This window comes from Colias eurytheme, chromosome 15 (assembly GCF_061535395.1).
Source record: "Colias eurytheme isolate Ceu_HAF_F1 chromosome 15, ilColEury1 Martin Lab GWU primary, whole genome shotgun sequence".
In the NCBI taxonomy this organism is placed as follows: Eukaryota; Metazoa; Arthropoda; class Insecta; order Lepidoptera; family Pieridae; genus Colias; species Colias eurytheme.
The window spans coordinates 10,867,123-10,886,484 of record NC_142994.1 but is presented as its reverse complement, the minus strand read 5'-3'; the positions used below and the strand labels follow the sequence as shown (position 1 = coordinate 10,886,484).

General features: G+C 31.2%; 1 protein-coding gene and 1 long non-coding RNA gene across 2 annotated transcripts in view; one reads left to right on the top strand and one right to left on the bottom strand.

Moving 5' to 3' along the window:
• Nucleotides 1–19,065, bottom strand: part of alka (glycine receptor subunit alpha alkaliphile) — a 36,185-nt gene extending 17,120 nt beyond the window's left edge. The window contains exons 1-2 of the mRNA XM_090110505.1: nt 18,968–19,065; nt 3,613–3,712 (exon numbers count right to left, since the gene is read on the bottom strand). Of these exons, the coding sequence (XP_089966631.1) occupies nt 3,613–3,656 (44 nt within the window). The 5' untranslated portion in view covers nt 3,657–3,712; nt 18,968–19,065. The remainder of the gene's footprint in view (nt 1–3,612; nt 3,713–18,967) is intronic.
• Nucleotides 10,397–11,935, top strand: LOC149902569 (uncharacterized). Its single transcript, XR_016457565.1, has 3 exons — nt 10,397–10,951; nt 11,075–11,136; nt 11,211–11,935. It is a non-coding gene; the product is annotated as an uncharacterized LOC149902569 (long non-coding RNA).
• Nucleotides 19,066–19,362: the final 297 nt, after the last annotated feature.

Sequence of the window (19,362 nt, the reverse complement as noted above, 5' to 3'; positions counted from 1 at the left end):
ACCGTCGTTGCTCTTTACTTCCGTTGAACTTGTAAAAAACAGTGAAAAATCCTCTGCAAGCGTGATTTATAATCATGCTAACGAATCGTATAAACCGCACTTGGTTCTGTTCATATTTCTCAAAACAACGTAATAATTTCAGGGTTGTCATATTATACATTTGTACTTTTTATGCATGTGTTTTTTTAATAGATTAGAGTGTGCTTATACTTTTCTCACTTGTAGAAATTATATCTACATACTTAGCATCTTTACATACTCTATCTTAGTCATATAATATATCTACGTAGCATTGTAGTTATTTTTTCACATATAAGATTCGTTAGTTTTTGAATGTACAAAACATTAAAAAAATAACGACTCCAAACCACGAAAATTTTTGGTCAAAAAATACAGAAACGATGAAAACAAACATAACACAATTATTAAAGTAAGAAAGTTTCTTCCAATAAACACCAGTTGGAATATAAGCAGCTGTTTCATTATATATGACCTCATGCAATCAAGGTCTACACGAATACTAATAATAAATATATTACTTTGTCCTAAGGCTTAGAAATTACATGTTTAGGACATTAATTTTCATGAATTCTGTCTTATGAAATTTTATATCCATTGATATTTGATCTGGTACGTTCTTAGCTTTTCGTTTTCTCATTCGTAAGTATTGGTTAATGGAATGTAATATTTAAATACAATTATTCATGTACCAGTTTTCACAATCATCATGATTACGATGTTTAAAGTACTCCGTCTTTTCAAATCATTCAAATTCAAATCATTTATTTATTTCTCCTCACAATTCCCAATCACATAAATTAATCTACATGCATACAAAATTATCAAACACAGTCTTTAGTTGTGTAATGTATGTGACAATATTAATGTAATTTAAATATAATATTGTATTGCAATACCTGCATAAGGTTTCTAATATGTAAAATGTATTAGTATGCTATAAATTATTTGAATTTGTTTATTACAATAATTTAAAACAATCTCTGTCCTACGATTTAAATCACCACTATCTAGCCACTTGTTTTATGTTCAAAAAATTATATCTCTACATACAAATTCAATCTATTATTACTCTTGATACTACGTGAACGTGGACAATAAAAGATACTCAATTCCAATCCATTCTTAACGTAAATTAAAATAAAAATCTAGTTTCAGGCTGATTAATGGATTCCTGTTAAAATTGCATTAAAATATTTATTTCATTATAAACACTTATTCCGCTTGTATTTAATGTTTATGGGTAATACTGTTTTGAATTGATAGGGCATTGAACCTTAATAGAATACAATGGTTATTCCAGAAACGTCTATTAACATTTACCCGAAACTTTGGATATCTAAATCGGCCCTTTGATGGTATCTCAGCACCATAGTGTTGATAAACCGATACTAAAACCTGAAGTAACGTTATGTATAAGTTAAATTACTTCTTATCTATCCCTTGCTTTCAACAATATTTAAATGAATTAGCATTTAGCGCAAAATCTATTTAGATAAAATACGGTTTTTGAACCAGACTGAAATATGCGTTATCTTAACCGAAAATTTATGAAAAAGCCAGTTTTAGAGTGAAAATTCAATATAAAAATTTGAAAGGCTCTTATATCAAAAATAAAGAATTTATGTATCAGACTAGAGTGGTTATTATACTATATAAATTCTTTTAGATATTTTTTGCTGAAATTTTCTTTAAATGATATTTATGTGTGGATTTACATTTACAAAAAGTGCAAAAATGGTTTGGTGTATTAGTTTAAAATTTATTAGCTAAAAATACGATAGACTTGGTTCAAATTGAACTAATAATTTTAAAATTGTATACTTAAGGCTGATTTTTCAATCCTTGGTTAAAATTATTATCCGTCCAATTACACGAACATTTTAAAATGTCACCTGTAAACTGTCAAATACGGACAATGAGAATAAATTTTTGAAATGGTAGTTTAATACGTTATTCGATGAATAAGCCTAATATAATTTTATTCAGTAAATAATAAAAATTGGAAGGTTTCACTGACATCGAAGTGACCATACAGTTTTCAAGAAAGCGCCTCTATGATATTTAACATCTTTTATATTATATTAAGGCAAAAAATACATTTGATAATATAGAGATGTAAAATATATTGATTTTCAACCAATTATATTAAAATTTGAATGATCTATCATCTCTTGAATCAATAAAACGATGAGACAGACATTCATAATTAATTATGTCCACAGTATATTTCAATACGAAGTTTTCGATACAAACACAGATTAATATCTCTAAATAATCGTCGTTAGTGCTTCAAGATCCGATAATACCTGTGACTTATAAGATCACTTCATTAGTAGAATCGTTTACACTAAAACTTTGAACTCCATTTATAAGAGCAATGACTGTAATAAAATTCAAATTGAATTGTTGAGACGATTCCTTGGGTTGTGCAAATAATTGCTTGTTGTTTTGGTTGAGAAGAATTTAGGCAAAACTGTGTTTTATTTCTGTATACCTAATTTGATGTGTCGCAGTTTTAGTTGCAGATAAAGCCAGGGGAAAAATTTAGTCTTCAGCTGAAAATTAGGGATTGGTTGAAAAATAGTGGTCTATATTTAAGCCTTCTTTCTCTATTTTCATCCAAATTAAATTCAAATCGCTGATGTACAGAAAGACTTTCGCATTTATCATATTTTGTATATGTATATTATATTCTTATTCCTTATATTATCATGTAACATTATTACTTGCAAGGTCTCGCAGACAGTCTAGGTACTACGTGGAATATTTTTTAGTGTCTATCTTTACGCTCAATAAATTGCTGAGGAATTTTATTTATCAAAACCCATTCAGATAACTTCATATAAAATTCACTGGTATAAAAGCTAAATATAAAATGTAAAGGTTGGATTATTGTGTGTACTAGAATATTAATCCAAAATAGAATGTGTTTACGTAAGCTCTTTTATTATAGGTATGCTGACTTCTAAGTGCTTATAAGTAGTGCGGTTTTATGTGTTTTAATTAATTATTTTCATTAATTATTTTACGTATAGAATTTAGATTTATTTATTTTATTTAAGTATACAGTCTTTAGTTTAGATTGCTAAGAAGATTCGTATTATTTTCTTGAAATTGTTATATTAAATGATATTTTACGGTAGCTTTTCTGATACCGTCTCGTTTTACCTAACCTAATACCCAACGAGTTTAGAAATAAGCATACTTCTAAAATGTTATTAAACAACTATAAGATATAATATTCGTTTTACCTCTTTTGTATTCCTTATCACGAATGATTTTATGAAAGAACATGAATTTAAAAATAAAATAATTGCACTGAAGCTATTGCTTTACGATGTTCCTGTGTGAACTTTAACAAGTGTTTGTAATTAATAGTCTATTATTAGCACCTTATCAGAAATTCAATTTAAAAAAGAACAGTTGCTTTTATCGTCGTTTCTATATTTAGAAAGAAATAATAAATTATTATATCAACGACATAAATAAGTCTCTTTTCATAAGTTTTTATTGTGAAAAAACGAGGTTTTATGGGTCCATTTAAAACCATTTACTTATAATTTTATCACTAATCAATTAAAACAAACTTACCATATTAAAAAGAATAATGTAGTCTTCCAAATGCATTTAAACATCTTCTGTGGGAAATGCGGCGGGCTCGGGTGCGGACATTACAATGCCGCTCGGATATCTGAAAGGAAAATGAACTATAAGTGACTTAAAGTAGAGCTTAATTTTCTTTGTAAGAGATGCAAATTTTTTGGTAACAAACTTATTATATGAGAGATTATTTCTTTCTTATTATTGTATAATTCCATGGATTGAAATTTTGAGGTCTTATATATTCGGGCATATTATATCGGGCATCGAGAGAATACATTTAAGTTAGTCGATCTGTAATTTCACAGTTTATATTTTTGGTTTTATGGCATTCAAAATGCTTAATAAATATAAATTAATAAAGAATAGAAAAAATTCAGAAGAAAAAAGTCAGGCATCCGCGCCGGTTTGGCGCGAAAAGACGCGGGTTCGAGTCCCGCCTCGTGATCGATTTTTTTCTATTCTTTATAAATTTATATCAAGGTTACAATGTCATAATATCTATAAATTTCGGCCAATGAAATGAATATCATTTGACTAGTCACATGACATTACACAAAGGCACACTATGAATTAAAATTAATACTTGTAACTTAAAATAGCGTGCTCTTAACTAAAGTTTTCATCTAAATTATAAAATTTGTATAATTAGCAATAAGTTGAAACTTCGCAATGTAACAAATTTGCGAACTTCACTCGGCTAAAATAATGACACTGCGTGACTTGATTATTGTCTTAAAAACAATTTACGTAACTGGAACAAATAAGTTACCTAACTGGTACACTCGACTGATTTAATATGAATGAAATCGATAGCAGTACCACTTATTTGCGGCTTTTCCAAGGCGCTATTTCTTGGTATAACTATGGTGAGAATTATAAAGTGGTGTTAGTTTTTAATTTCCCTTCGTTATAACATTGGCTTTTAACTTTAAAGATTAGATACACCTGGGGGGCTATCATGATGTCTTCGAGGTTGTTGTTGTCGCTTGTTTCGAGGGGTTATGACGCTAGACGACCACTGACCAGTATCATAAATCTTTTTCCACTGAAAGTATACGTCGGGAATACTTTATTATTGCATTAGTATTTGTAATAATAACTAAAATTTCGTAACGGTTTCATGAATGTCATGCTAAACTTTATTCCAAATTTCAAACTTGATTCATTTTCACTTCTATAGTTAATAAATGTCGTCATGCTTTGTCCTAGAAATCAGCCATGCAATATTACCATGGGTTAGGTTTCCTAAGAAATATCCCAAGGTCTATTTTGAAGTTTAATCGGGTCACGAATCAAGGTTCTTGCTAATGAATTCTCTCAAAGAGCGTTTAGAACAAAGGGTTACCGTTTAAACAAAGCTTCTTCGCCACCAAGTTTTTTTGTAGTACTAAAAAGCAATTAATTAAGATAATTTTATTTTCAGAGTAATAACATTCCTTGGAGGAAACCAAGTGGATACCAGATTAGCAAGGCCTCTTTGTTGCATTATAAGACTTACGTAATCAAGATCAAATAAACTGATTGAAACTTGGAAGGATTTGAAACTGCATGATCGCAACATTGTTTAAAAGAAGAGAGGAATCACCATTCATATTGATGTCAATAAATCATAATGTATTATAAATTTGCTATTTCCCAGCGAGATATCAGTACAGTATAAACAAACATTATGAAAACGTTATGAACAAATAATAATTAGAATTATCCTGCAAAACGCATTTTGAATTTTTCACAGAGATTTTCCTTATGTATGTTTAAAAGTTCTTCTGCTCAATTTTAGCTTTACTTTATATGAGAAAACAATAGACAGCTGATATTTCGCCTTAGTAACAGGATCCTATTGGCTGACTTTGGTCAGTCAAAGAAAAACCCGCATAGTTCCCGTTCCCGTGGGATTTCCGGGATTGCGTCATTTTCCCGGGATAAAAAGTAGCCTATGTCCTTTCTCGGGTATCAAAATATATCTATACCAAATTTCATGAAAATTGGTTCAGTAGTTAAGGCGTGATTGAGTAACAGACAGACAGACAGAGTTACTTTCGCATTTATAATATTAGTATGGATTTGAAACCTAGACATTTGAATGCTCGAAGCTATAAATCAATTAAGCTTGTTGGATTATGCATTCAAAGTATAAATTGATGCGAGTGGTATATGGCTGAATGTGGATCCTTACATAAAATAGGTATTATATCTAAATGTGAAAGTAACTCCATCTGTCGGTCTATGTGTTTCTTCGCGCTGACCACTAAACCGATTTGAATGAAATTTTATAGAGATACGAGAGAGATATTAGATGATACCTAAAATACGATAGCTATTTGTGGAAATGGCGCGGGATAATTTTTAATTACAATAAGTCCGTTTACTTATTGATAAAAAAACGTCTGGGTTGCAAATTTTATACGTTGTAACTTCTAACTACAATTCTTACTTTTCACTCTTTCAGTTGATATACGATTTAATGCTCCTTTTTAAGATGAATGGATTAAGTCCACAACGTCCTCTTATCGTAAGGGCCAGCCGGCAACGTGGGTAATGCGAGCAAAAGTTGACAATTGCTTATTTTATGTCCTTTTCTGGCTTTGCGGTAAATCTACACTCTTCAGACTTGACCCCTTAATTACGGGCATAGTTAAAAGGTAAAGGTAGTTATGAAAATTCAGATGATTTGATGATAAATATAAGATTTAATATTTTCATTTATTTATTTATTACTAAAAGTTATCTAATAAAAACGAATACGCTAAAGGTACCATGTTTAGTTTTAATTATTTTGTCATTGAGTTTAAGCATTATACTCTATCGTACTTTTTATTTTATCCATGTACACAAACATAATTATTGATTGAAAAAGACTGAAATATTACAAACAAATAGTTACTTTCCAATTTATGATATTAGTTTTTCCCATTTATAGATTACGAAACAATGTATTGATCTAATTTTTTTCTATACGCCATTCACATACATTGTGCAATATTTACTGAAATGTTCAAACCAATAAAATACAAAATAAAAGCTTTTGGCTTTGGTTGGTTCCACTTTATTCTCCTACAGCATATAAAAAATTGGCAGCTTTATCACACTACCGATTTCCTTTGAGCAACCCATATAGAAATATATTTATCTGAAAAATCAATTCAAATACATACAACAGTTTCTTAAAACACTACCTAATATATTAGCAAGTATGATATTGGTAAATAGATGATGACAAGACAATGCGACATGACTTCCTACTTAGCACATGATATTAACAACGATAGGCACGTCATAGGTGGTCTAGGGTAATTGAATAAATCATACTTGAAGTGCTATGAGATCTATATTAATATTAAATTTTTGATCCTCGCGTATTCAAATTTACTTGAGCAAGTGGTTGGTGACTCTTTAGCTAGGAAGAGACTAATTTTAAAAAGGTGTGTTTAATTCTAAGTTCTTCACAATGTAGAACCCTTAGATGTTGCATTTGGTTTAAGGTAAATGTTAAAAATATGTAATGATGTTTCAAAAGTGCTTCTTTAAGAAGTCTAATAGATTTTTTTTTAAAGTGAAACTTTTATTACATCGTCTCAAACTTTTTGGTCTGTGTAGCGCATGTCGCGTGTATCGCGGCTGCCGAGTAGGTATACCTACTCGGCAGCCGACCGACACGCGACATGCGCTACACAAAGCAGTGTTCGGAACCGTTCGAACAGTTTCACTTTTACCGTGGTTTCATAAAACCACACAACATTTTTTTTATGTCAGAGCAAGCAAAGGGGCAGGTGGGCCACCTGATGCTAAGTGGTCACCACCGCCCATATACACTTGTAACACTAGAAGTGTTGCAGGTGCTTTGCCGGCCTTTTATGGACAAATAAGCTCTTTTCTTTTCGGGAACACCGCAGGTGGCAAATCGTTCCACAGTTTCACCGTACGCGGAAGGAAGTTGCGGGTGAAGCGGACAGTGGTGGAGCGCCAACCATCCAGATGGTGCGGAAAATAAATAAATGTTTGAGTTTGAGTTTGAATTAGAGAGATAGTTGCACTGAGGAAGGAGGATCAAGAGGTCACTAGGTACTTAAAAAGGTTATTATTAAGGAATATAAACACCTTCTTTATATCTATACTAATATCAGAAAACAGCAGATTTGTTTGAATATATCTTAAAACGAACTAACTCACAGTAAGTAACGCCTAAATCACAGGACACATAACATATACTCAGGAACTACTAGTTCCAATCGAAAAAACATTTTTGATACTCTCTATTTATTGAGAACTAGCTGCGCCCCGTTTATATTGGTCTTAGCTGATGATATATAGCCTATCTAACATAACATAGGCTATCTAACACTGAAATAATTTTTCAAATCGGATCAGGAGTTCCTTAGATTAGCGCGTTCAAACAAACAAACTCTTCAGCTTTATAATATTATAATAGTATAAGATTAGATAGAGCTATTACGCTATGACCAATTATTTATTATAGCTTTATGGAAAATGTTGTAAAAAAGAAAAAAAATATTTATTTCGTTTCACGTGACAGCTTGTTAAATATAACAGAAGATATCACTGATAAATTATTACAACCTTAAAGTAGTTTTCTTTTTGTTCCATCACGCAATATAACTTTTTTAATTTATTCTCAATTATTATCTGGTAGTTAGAGTATCAGTAAAGTATACTTAATTCTATAATTTTTTACCGTATGTTCCCTTATTTATTTTGAAAGAACAAAAATTATGCTTCCTAGAAACTTGAAAGGTTCTTTAACGTTGAAACATAAACGCGTAAGTATCAAAATTATAAAGTATTACCTCAAATTTCTTTAGCACAATTAACACTCGGAACAATCGATAGAACTGAACCTTCAACTGCCGATATTATATTATGATAATAAATATATAATATTAGTGTTAGCTCATAATATTATATTTTTAGGATTCCGCATTGAATTTACTCGTCAAACTCTACAAAAGAATATTGAGTATCGCTTTATATTTTCCTGATGACTGTAATTTTTTTATTTATAAATATTTTAATGACATTTTAACACTTTGGAACAACAAAACTACCAAAAGAATAAATACTATAATGATGATACTAATCTGTTATTATATTTTTAACTATATACATATAATTATAGCTAAGTATATAGGTACTTTACTATATCTATAAAATACATTTACCATGTTCATGATTTTCTTAGACGTCACAATCCCTCCAATCCAACACAAATAACAAGCTATAACTATACCAAGAGTTTACACTAATCGATACAGTATTTTCCACACAAATTCTAACCAAGCGGAAACCTCGCAAACTTCTCATATAATATTAACACTGGATGAACTTGGTAAAGCCGCGAGCAATACGGGAACGGTTGAAAACCAATGTAGAATGAACCAGGCTTAATAAAAGGGCTGGTGCACACTGATAGCATGGACGTGATTTGGAATATGCGCGTTTTTTGGAGTACCTATAAGGATAAAATGGAGCTGGCGACTCATATGATGGTAGGTGATAGTCGCCGCCCATGACGATTCACAGCATTAGGAACACTGCGAACGTATTGTTAAATTATGTGTTGTTATATAAAACTAGCTACCCCTGTTGATCTGCCCTATTACCCCTTTTCGGATTTTCTTTCCATAAGAACTTTCATGCGTCATGTTCATTGTTCAAGTTCAATTTTAAAAATACCGCCTGGCTTTACAGAAATTGCTTCTTTTATTATGTTACTGTGTTGTGTTATCATTAGTATGATCCTTGGGCGGAGTGGCGTGACTGACGTGTACTTTTTACCTAATAATATGTCATTTGATTAGTTAATGGCCTTCTTATCTCTTCATAGCATTGGTCGCATCGCGTGTCAGTGTGTTCTGACCTTTAGCCTGTAATTTACGTTCATACGGGAACCAGATTGGCATCTCATCCAGTTATATGGTGTTTATGTTCAGAAATTATGTTATTTTAGCCGAATTCAGATGTAAGCCTCTTGGCTAAAATGACGTGTGAGGAGATTGTATGAAGAAACTCTTCAGATGTTGAAGATTTAGCTTGATGAGAAATTTTATGATAATTTATTTAGTTATATGAAATGGGATTACGAAAAGCGATTAAGCTAAAAATAGTATACTATATGTATTTATAGTTAGTAGACGTTGAATGTATGTCCTAATCATGAACCTACTCTGTTTTTTTTAAAGTTAATTCTAAAATATCAGTGGAAATGTCATCAGAAAAGCTGTTAAATGCCCTTATTATTCGACTACTGAAATCGTAGAAATAGAACTGCACTATCCGCCTACATAAAATAGCCGAGAAATAACTGAAATATTAATGTACGAGAAACTTTTATTAAGATTGATAAGGAACCAATCTTAATATATTAAATGTAACTATTTTCCGACAAGAAATGACTCCTTGAATCTACACGTGATTAAGTTAAACTTTTCCTTCTGTTTCTTGGGAATATATCTATATACTTATAATATTATAAAGCTGAAGAGTTTGTTTCTTTGTTTGAACGCGCTAATCTCGAGAACTACTGGTCTGATTTGAAAAATTCTTTCGGTGTTAGATAGCCCATTTATCGAGGAAGGATATAGGCTATATCATCACGCTAAGACCAACAGGGCGGAGCACTACGGGTAAAACCGCGGAGCACAGCTAGTAAATAATAAATTATGGTTATTTGTTTAACACTTCATTTTTTAGTATTGATTTTGTTACAATTCTTCTACTATACTTCTATCGTTTTAAGGTGATGAATTAATTTTTCTAACATTTACGGCCCTTTTCAAACCTTCGTAATTTTTATATTATTAAAGTTGTCGTGATGAAAATTCTTGACAAGAAAGTTCAATAGTAACACAATACGTCTACCGTTTTAGAAACATGATTCCATGATATTTTCTCGATAGAAAAAAAATACAAAGTTCTCATTGTTATTTTTTTATAATCTCTGGCATCTTCAAAATAACAAACGTAAAGTTACGACTTTTTGGATATTAACTACAAAATATACAACCTATACGTCTACCGATTTAGAATTTTGAAATATGCGATGGTTTTGAAATAAACAAGAAATACTTGAAATTAGCGCGCGACCAGCCAATATAGCGAGAGCCGCCCTGTACCTTCCTACCCCGATCGCTGCACGAGTCATTCCCGCTACGGCCGTCACACGGGGAACTTGTGTCGCTCGCGCAATCGTAAAAAAGGGTGACAACACGATAAGACAAAATGAGACAAATGGGGACAATAAAGAAAATAAGAAGAAACATAAAGGTTGGAGAAAAAAGAATGCTTACAATTGGAACAAATTAATGAAGAAGTTGGTTTTATTTTAAATTTGATGATAATGGTATTATAGACGATGTTTGATATTTACCCCTGTTTTAAGTACATAACGAATGTGTAAGATTTTTTTCATTTATAGCATAGATAATCTTTTCAGAAATCCGGAATCCAGAAGGAAAATAAACCCACTGATTGTTCACAATGTGAACCCACTCCTTCGTAAGTACCTTTATTCAGTCAAAAATGTATGTTATCAACGTTCTACTGGTTTTATCGCATGATTCCATTTTTAGCAAAAAGCAACAAAGTGCAAAGAAATAAAAAATCATGGTGAACTTAGTGGAAGTATGGCGGACGTGATATGGAACAGGAGCTCATTGGAGTAGTATTATATTTAAAAAAAATACGAAAAAATTTCAAGAATTACATTTCTTAGTAGGTGGTAGATAAGTATGTTGTATAAAGAATTTGATGTTGATATTTATTTCATTTATACTTACTACACCTATGCGGGAAATTGCTTAGTACTAAAACAGGTTTATATTCATATTTACATAGTAATGTGAGTTTTAATTTCGAAAAATGTTGTGTAAGTATATTAAATTGAGTTCCTGGGTGATCTGGAAACACAATTGGGCCCGGAAGATGGCGCTGCAGTCACTCCTCCTAATCACATGAACCGATTTGGATGAATATTTGTGTGCACATTTCATTGTTGTGGGATGATTGGTTGATTCGTTTTCACATTAGCTAATATTATGTATTTTTGTTGTAAACTTAATTTAATGTTTATAAAACATTATTATTGGTATAAATAAGCCAGTGTTCGTCTCACATTGCTGTACCTGCCTACCTACCCTACCAGGGCCTAACTTTGTTCTGGCTATTTTATTTTGATTATTTGTAATGAATAATTACAATTATAATAGAGTGCAAAAAATAAATACATGCGTCAATATATTTTGTGTTTTTTTTTAAACAATTTTTCTATTTAAAAAAATATCATTCCGACCGCGGCTTTGCCCACTTGGAATTAGATTATATCGTGAATCCTGTTTTATCTCACAGAAGTGTTCAGTTCGGATAAAAAGTATCCTATGTGTAAATCCAGGCAATTAGCTATATTTTATCAAAATTGGTAATGTAGTCTTGACGTGATTAAGTAACAACTAACAAAAAAATATACAAATTAACATCCAAAGTTTCGCATCAGTTTTACTGTATTAGTGATATCTTCCACTCTTGACTTTGACTGAGAAGAATTAGGGTTTATAACTTCTTTCAGAAATAGTACCTTTCATATCTGGGCATGATGTAATATCTACGTCAGCATCAAATTCTATCTAAATCAATTCAGTAGTCCGCGTTATTGATTACCATTTCATTTTTTCAGAGTAACAATATTTTTTGTTATTTTAAAGATTATTTATAACCTGTATTATTTTGTAATAAAGTAAACATTACGAAATAATAATAATTATTAATAATGTCTAAGTAGTTGTTGGAAAGAAGATTATTTGTTTATAAGCAAGAAAATAAAACCAATAAATCAACAATTGAATAAATGTATAACAATATTATAACTGTATGACGACTCCATACATGTTTGTCCCGAGTCGGCCAGCGGCAGCGCGGCGAGTTTGCAAGAATGACTTCGCGCACACCCGCGTTCGCGATAGCGAGCTATTAGACTCCGCCCGCCAAGCAGTGGATTTTTTTTTGTGTATCGTCTTAAAGGAAATTTTAAACAAATTATTAAAAATTAAAAATTTTATCGAATCGAATTTTCGGTATAGCTTTTGTCTGTTCTTGAGAACGTGGTGCTCATATTCTCATCTGTTATGAGAATATGAGCACAACGTTCATATTATAATGTTATATTGAAAAACTAAATGTTATTATACTTGCAATTCCACGAATACTAGTAAGTATACAGTATTAATTTCTGCGCAGTTGGCTAGATAGAGTTAGAATTATTATTGTATGAAAATATGATTGAATTGGAATGCTTTTTCCATGAAATAGCAGGAAAGGAAGGAACTATTTATTTATAATAATATTGATATTGGATACCAGTGGTTCAATTAGCGTGAAGTATTCCCCAAAGATATCAACGCGTCGGATCGTGTAACGTAACGTGCAGGGGTCGAAACCTTTGGTTGGTGGTTTTTTGTTTATTTTTATTTTTTATCTAGTTTTTAGTAAAGAGTTTCTTATCCATTTGATCTATTAATATCTTTCGAATAACCAATTCAAAAGGTACTCACAGAGGCAATAACATTAAATAAGCATAAATTTTTAACAAAAAAAAAAACACATAATGAAATTGTTTAAAAAACTGTAATTACTTGTTTTAATTCCGCCTTAAATGTTTTATTTTGATAAGATAAGACACAAGGACACTGTTAATACATTTTAATTTAACTTGAAAAAAAGCTTCTCTCCCTATATAACAAAATAATTCTAAACTTCTGAGAACTAAGCAGTTTTTTTCAAATCAAAGCGTCGAACTCATTAACCTTATTTAAAAGATGGCTTATAAATTTGTATTAGATAATAATAATTAGCCGACCTACGATCCGTTGTTCTTCCAGGACAGCCTAATTACCTTGTATACAACAGGTATTGTAATTGTATATACCTAAGTATACAACAACATAGATAATATAGATTCATTCTCAGACTTGACTGACTAGACCGAATAGACACAACAATTAATAAAAATGGAATATAGCAACTTATTTATTATTCCACGCGTGCGTAGATTCGATTTCAAATAAAAATCTTCAGTAAATTAAAGCGTTTTTAAGTTGCTGAGGAACAATAGATTTATAACAAGAAAGTTTCATCAAAACATATACAGTATTTTTTATGCGAAAGCTGGACAACAGACAGTCTTCTATACCTTTATTATATGTAATAGAATCAGAGCATCAATGTAAAATGTTTTTATTTAACATTTATAGAAGAAGTTCTAACAACTTGCAATATGAAAATTATACGTGGAAGTTATAAAGTTGAGGTTCGCAACCACAACAAAACAAATGTTGAACTCCTATACCGGCTTATTTAAAGTTATTAATTTAATTGTTTTTGCTTTTTAATCTAATTTCGTAATGTGAGTCAAAAGGAAATATTGGTGATTAATGATCTTTATTATTATTGTTGGAAAGCACAATATTTACTATAGCATATTTTCCTGTACACTTTTTTGATCTTGGGCATGACGAAAAATAATAATACGTAAAACATCTGTAAACTTTCTCCTGATGTTTATTATTTCGATGCTATATGCGATATATAAGTAGGTACCTAATAGGATTATGTTCCTAAATAAATAATTATAATAATTATTCTTTAGACGTTAAAATACTTTGCGAACGTAGACATGCCACGACTACAGATGTTGTTTGTCTTGACAATTTAAAAGATTTAATCCGTACAAAAAAAATCTTTGAAAATCGCTAATATTAAGAGCGGTCCATAATATCCATGACTATTGACTTCTTAATTTACTACTTAGCGATCCCTTTCCCTTTATCTTTCCCTTTAAGTAGATAATTTTACATAGAAATTATTAACCGGAAAGAGTTGCGTAAAACATTTTAAGCGGACGAACTACAACGGTAATACCTCATAACTTCTTCCTGACATTTCGTCTCAATTGGCCATAGCCATTTATAATGGTTAACCTTCACGCGATAGGAACAACGTCTTTAATCGACTCACAAAAGATCTCGAGATGTGCAGTTTTTAACCGACTGCCACGAGAATCAATTTGTGTGTGTGAAACTAATGTGGTAGGGAATTTTGATCCCCAAAAATGTACATATAGCAGTTAGAAATGTTATAATATGATTGGTTATGTTACCAATGAGCATATAAAATATATTGTTATTGGTTTTTTAAAATCTCGGAAATTTATATAAAAATGATCGGGAAATAATGCTAATACATATTTTATTTAAATGTGAAAATAGAGCTATTTGTAGCAGGAACTTTCATAAACAACTTTCTCAGATCAAAATTCGATTCCGGTTGAATTCCTAGAAATGAGATTCGTAAATTTTGAAACATTTTTATTTCGACACCGGTTAATTCGTGGTTTTAATGAGCTGTTGAACTTATATAAAAAGAAAAATTCTAATCTTTTATGTTTCAAACTTATCAAATCTCGGAACAAGCATATAACATATTACATATTTTTAATGAATGACACATTTTACAAAATCTCATCACATTTCTGACGTTTATTGTTAATTCATTATATATTTTAGAAACGATCGTTAATCATCACTACATAGTATAAAACAAAGTCGCTTTCCCTGTCCCTATGTCCCTATGTCCCTTTGTACGCTTAAATCTTTGAAACTACGCAACGGATTTTGATGCGGTTTTTTTTAATAGATAGAGTGATTCAAGAGGAATCTTTATATATATATAATAACATCCATTAAATAGTGGAGAAATACTGTTATTTTTGAGGTTTCTAATGTGATGTCGTAAAAAATTACATTTTTTCCGCTTAAATTGCAAACGCAGGCTGAACCCTACGAGTTTTATCAAAATAATGTACTAAGTATTATACACATTGAAAAGGTCTACAGAAAAGTCCGCGATGGTATATGTCTATCTCTTATGGATAACCCACAATAACTTTTTTTTGTCATTTACTTTTTACGACAAATAATGGCTAATTTTCGATGCGATTTTAACCAATACAGCATTAATCCTTAACCAATTAAATACCTTGAATACATTGTTCATTTAATATAGATCTATATGGCCCTTTATACCGTATGATTTAAGTGAATATTTTCGAAGATATTACAGATTTAAAAATTGCGGGACGTAGCGTTTGCAGCGCTACAGGCCGGCCGCCCGGCTATCTATTTTATACCCGTGCGAAGCCGGAGCGGGCGAGGCTATGTTTTTATATACAACGTTCACAGTTTTTCTGTAGTGTATTTAGTATCAGCATTGCACCCGTGCGAAGCCGGGGCGGGTCGCTAGTATAAAATATTTCATTTCATAAATGAACTTACTTTGCTTTACGTAAAGCAAAGTACCAAATGTAGAGTCAATAGTCTAAGTATACTCTATAATATCATAGCAGATATGACGTTTTTGTGTAAAATCTATTAAAATCAATCGCAAAATGTGTTGGTAAATGCATAAAATAAAGGTCCTTTCTCCTTCATTTCAATAAGTCCTTCGTTAGATGTTTCACAGTAACCTTAACTTTTTTGTCGATAAAATATTAAATTAAAATGACGTCACTCGTATGACTGTTGTTAAATTAGCATGTACTAGTGTTATTAATTTGTAACACGCAGACGCTTCTAATGAAGGTTTCAGCAGTAATGTATTTCGTTCCGTATTTTCTTTGTATAACAAATGTAATGAGGGAATTGTTTGTTATCCCGAATAGTGGGTTAAAAAGTGCTAACCTGTACTAATATCATAAAACTGAAGAGTTTGTTTGTTGGTTTGTATGAACACCCTAGTCTCGGGTACTACTGGTCCGATTTGAATAATTCTTTCGATGTTAGATAGTCTATTTAATCATCTATTATCATCATCATCTATAATCTATACTAATATTATAAAGCTGAAGAGTTTGTTTGTTTGTTTGTTTGTTTGAACACGCTAATCTCAGGAACTACTGGTCCGATTTGAAAAATTCTTTCGATGTTAGATAGCACATTTATCGAGGAAGGCTATAGGCGATATATCATCACGCTAAGACCAACGGGAGGGGAGCCATGCGGGTGAAACCGCGCGGCGCGGCTAGTATAGATATATTGTCATCTCGCTAAGACCAACAGGAGCGGGTAAAACGTGGAGCACAGCTAGTATTAAGTATTTTTCGTTTATAATATTGTGTTTTTTTTTTAATATTGGATAATAAGCATAATTATTACGGTTAGCTACTATGGTAAAAACATCAACTTTATTTATTTATTCGCATCAGTTCCTTAAATTTCAGTTAGAATTCACGGGGTTGTTTACTTATTATAAAATTAAAGTAAACAGAGTTATTACCAAACACGCGAAATAAAATATTGAGAGCAATGTTTAATTTTAACAGTTCGTCTTCAACAGAAATTGAAACTAATAAATTTTGATGGATTTCTTTGTTTTAGTTATATTATTAAAACTCAAGAAATATTATGTAATGAATACAACTTTTTCCTCTAAGCTAATGCTGGTATCACAACTGACAACGTTTTTAAAACTTGTCATTACTCTCATTTTGATGTAAAATAACATAGCGTGAAGACAATTAACGATCGATTTATTTCTATACATATAATAAAATTAATGGTAAGGAAAAGCTTTGTTTAGTTTTAGCCCTAATTTTCTGATATCCTTTGATATCTACACTAATATTATAAAGAAAGGCTAGTTTGTTTGTTGGTTGGATAATAAGCTCCGTAACTACTGGACTGATTAAAAAAATCCATTGGAATCCTACATTATCCCTGATGAACAAAGGCTATATTTTATGGTGTTTTATCCCGGGTCAATCCGGACTACATAGTATAAAACAAAAGTCGCTGTCTCTATCCCTATATGTATGTTGTAATCTTTAAAACTACGCGACAGATTTTGATGAGGTTTTTTTTTAAAGATAAAGTGATTCTGAAGGAAGAATTAAGTATAAAGTTTATTGGGTTTTAGACAAAGCGGGCGATGCGACGGGCGGAAAGCTAGTACGAAATAAAATTAAATTGTGCTTGCTAAATAATTGTTCATATTGCATGCATAGGATTCACTCAGCGAATGCATGATCAATTATTCATTAGTTTCTATTGCGACTGAGGAGTGAGGGTTATGAAGGGGTCTTAATCTTTCCGCATTCATCATAATTACATGCATCTCGTCTCCACGTGGGAACTTGGTATGGACCATTCTAGAGCATCTCTTACTTGTTGGTTTTAGGGATAGCTATCATTAATATATGTTAACATTGTTTTTGGGAAATGTTAAATATAAAAAAGAGCATGTGTGCATACGTGTCAGAAGTGAAACATCTTTGGCAAGATTCAAAGATACCAAATCGTCGCCTTACTCCATGAGTGGTGGTATTGCCATGACAAGACCTTGAAGTTTTTCTCTCAACGCGCCTAAAGAAGTTTCACTTTAAAAATATTTATTCAGCTAAAGTATGACAATCTATTGTTTGTATTCTCGAAGCGTTTTGTGGTTCCCGTCCAGATTTTCCATCTTTCAGACTGTTGTTCTTTTTACGTAAGATTCACACATTATTTTTTTTACATATTGTGTTATTTTAGTGATAAATGAAAGACTACGTATGTTTATATTCGCGCATATATAATATTTGTTATATTTGTTCAGTTTTCACGTAAATTCGACGGAACCGATGTTAATTAATTTTAGCGCTGAAATTCATTTGTCACTGAATCAGAATAAAGGTTACTTTTTGTCACGAAAACGAAGATTGAAGAGGGTAACATAAGGTGTGGATTTTAATATAGAAAACGAGTGAAGTTTGGTCTGTAATAAAGTAAAGTCGACGCAAGCGATGCTGCAGGAAACCAGTGTTATGATTAAATATATTATTACATTTTGGTTTGATGTTGGTATTCAAAGCTATAGCACTTAATTAATAGGTGTTGTGCAGTGTAACTTATTCCTTTTGGTTTTTGAATTAACTGACAAATGTGCTGTAGAAGTTATTCCAGCAACATGCTGGTTGATTTTAAATTGCTTTATTACTGGATAAAGCATTTGTTAAGACGATGACGAAAAAGAAGACGCTGATTAGATCGCGGTATATTATAAAATAAACAGTGACGCTAAATAGTAGTAACGTACAATTAAATAAATAATTATTTGTATTTTAAGGTATTTTAATGAAATTAATATTTCACTTGAACTATAATAATCTTGAAAAATATTTTCAACACTATATAATATTATCAACTACAGTCATCTTTTCGTGCCGACTCCCGTTGTTATTAACTTTGTATTTTCACATACATAATATACAAGTATATTATAAATTTCTATACAAAAACCTTACCATTCGACCATGTTTACAAAATCCAAAACACAGCACATCCACTTTATTATTATTATTATATAATTTTATAAGCGGCGGCTAGGGGCGATGAATGCGGGCCCCGCGTTTTAACTGAGCCACTGCAAATGGCTTGCGTGTTTGGTCGTAGACATCTAGCAAGCGGTGGTGAACCTTTTTGGTGGTAATGTGTCAAATAAAAAAAAAACAATAAATATCACGTGGTAGTAGATGTAACAAAGATGTCAGTTGCTATTGAATATTACGAAATGTTGGTAGTTAAAAATAGTATTCACAAACATTTGTAAAAGTTTTAGAAAGTTAGTGAGCTTAAAGGTACCCGGTATTGTTTATAATATTTAAGGAAACTATTATTCTTCCAAAATAAGAAATATACT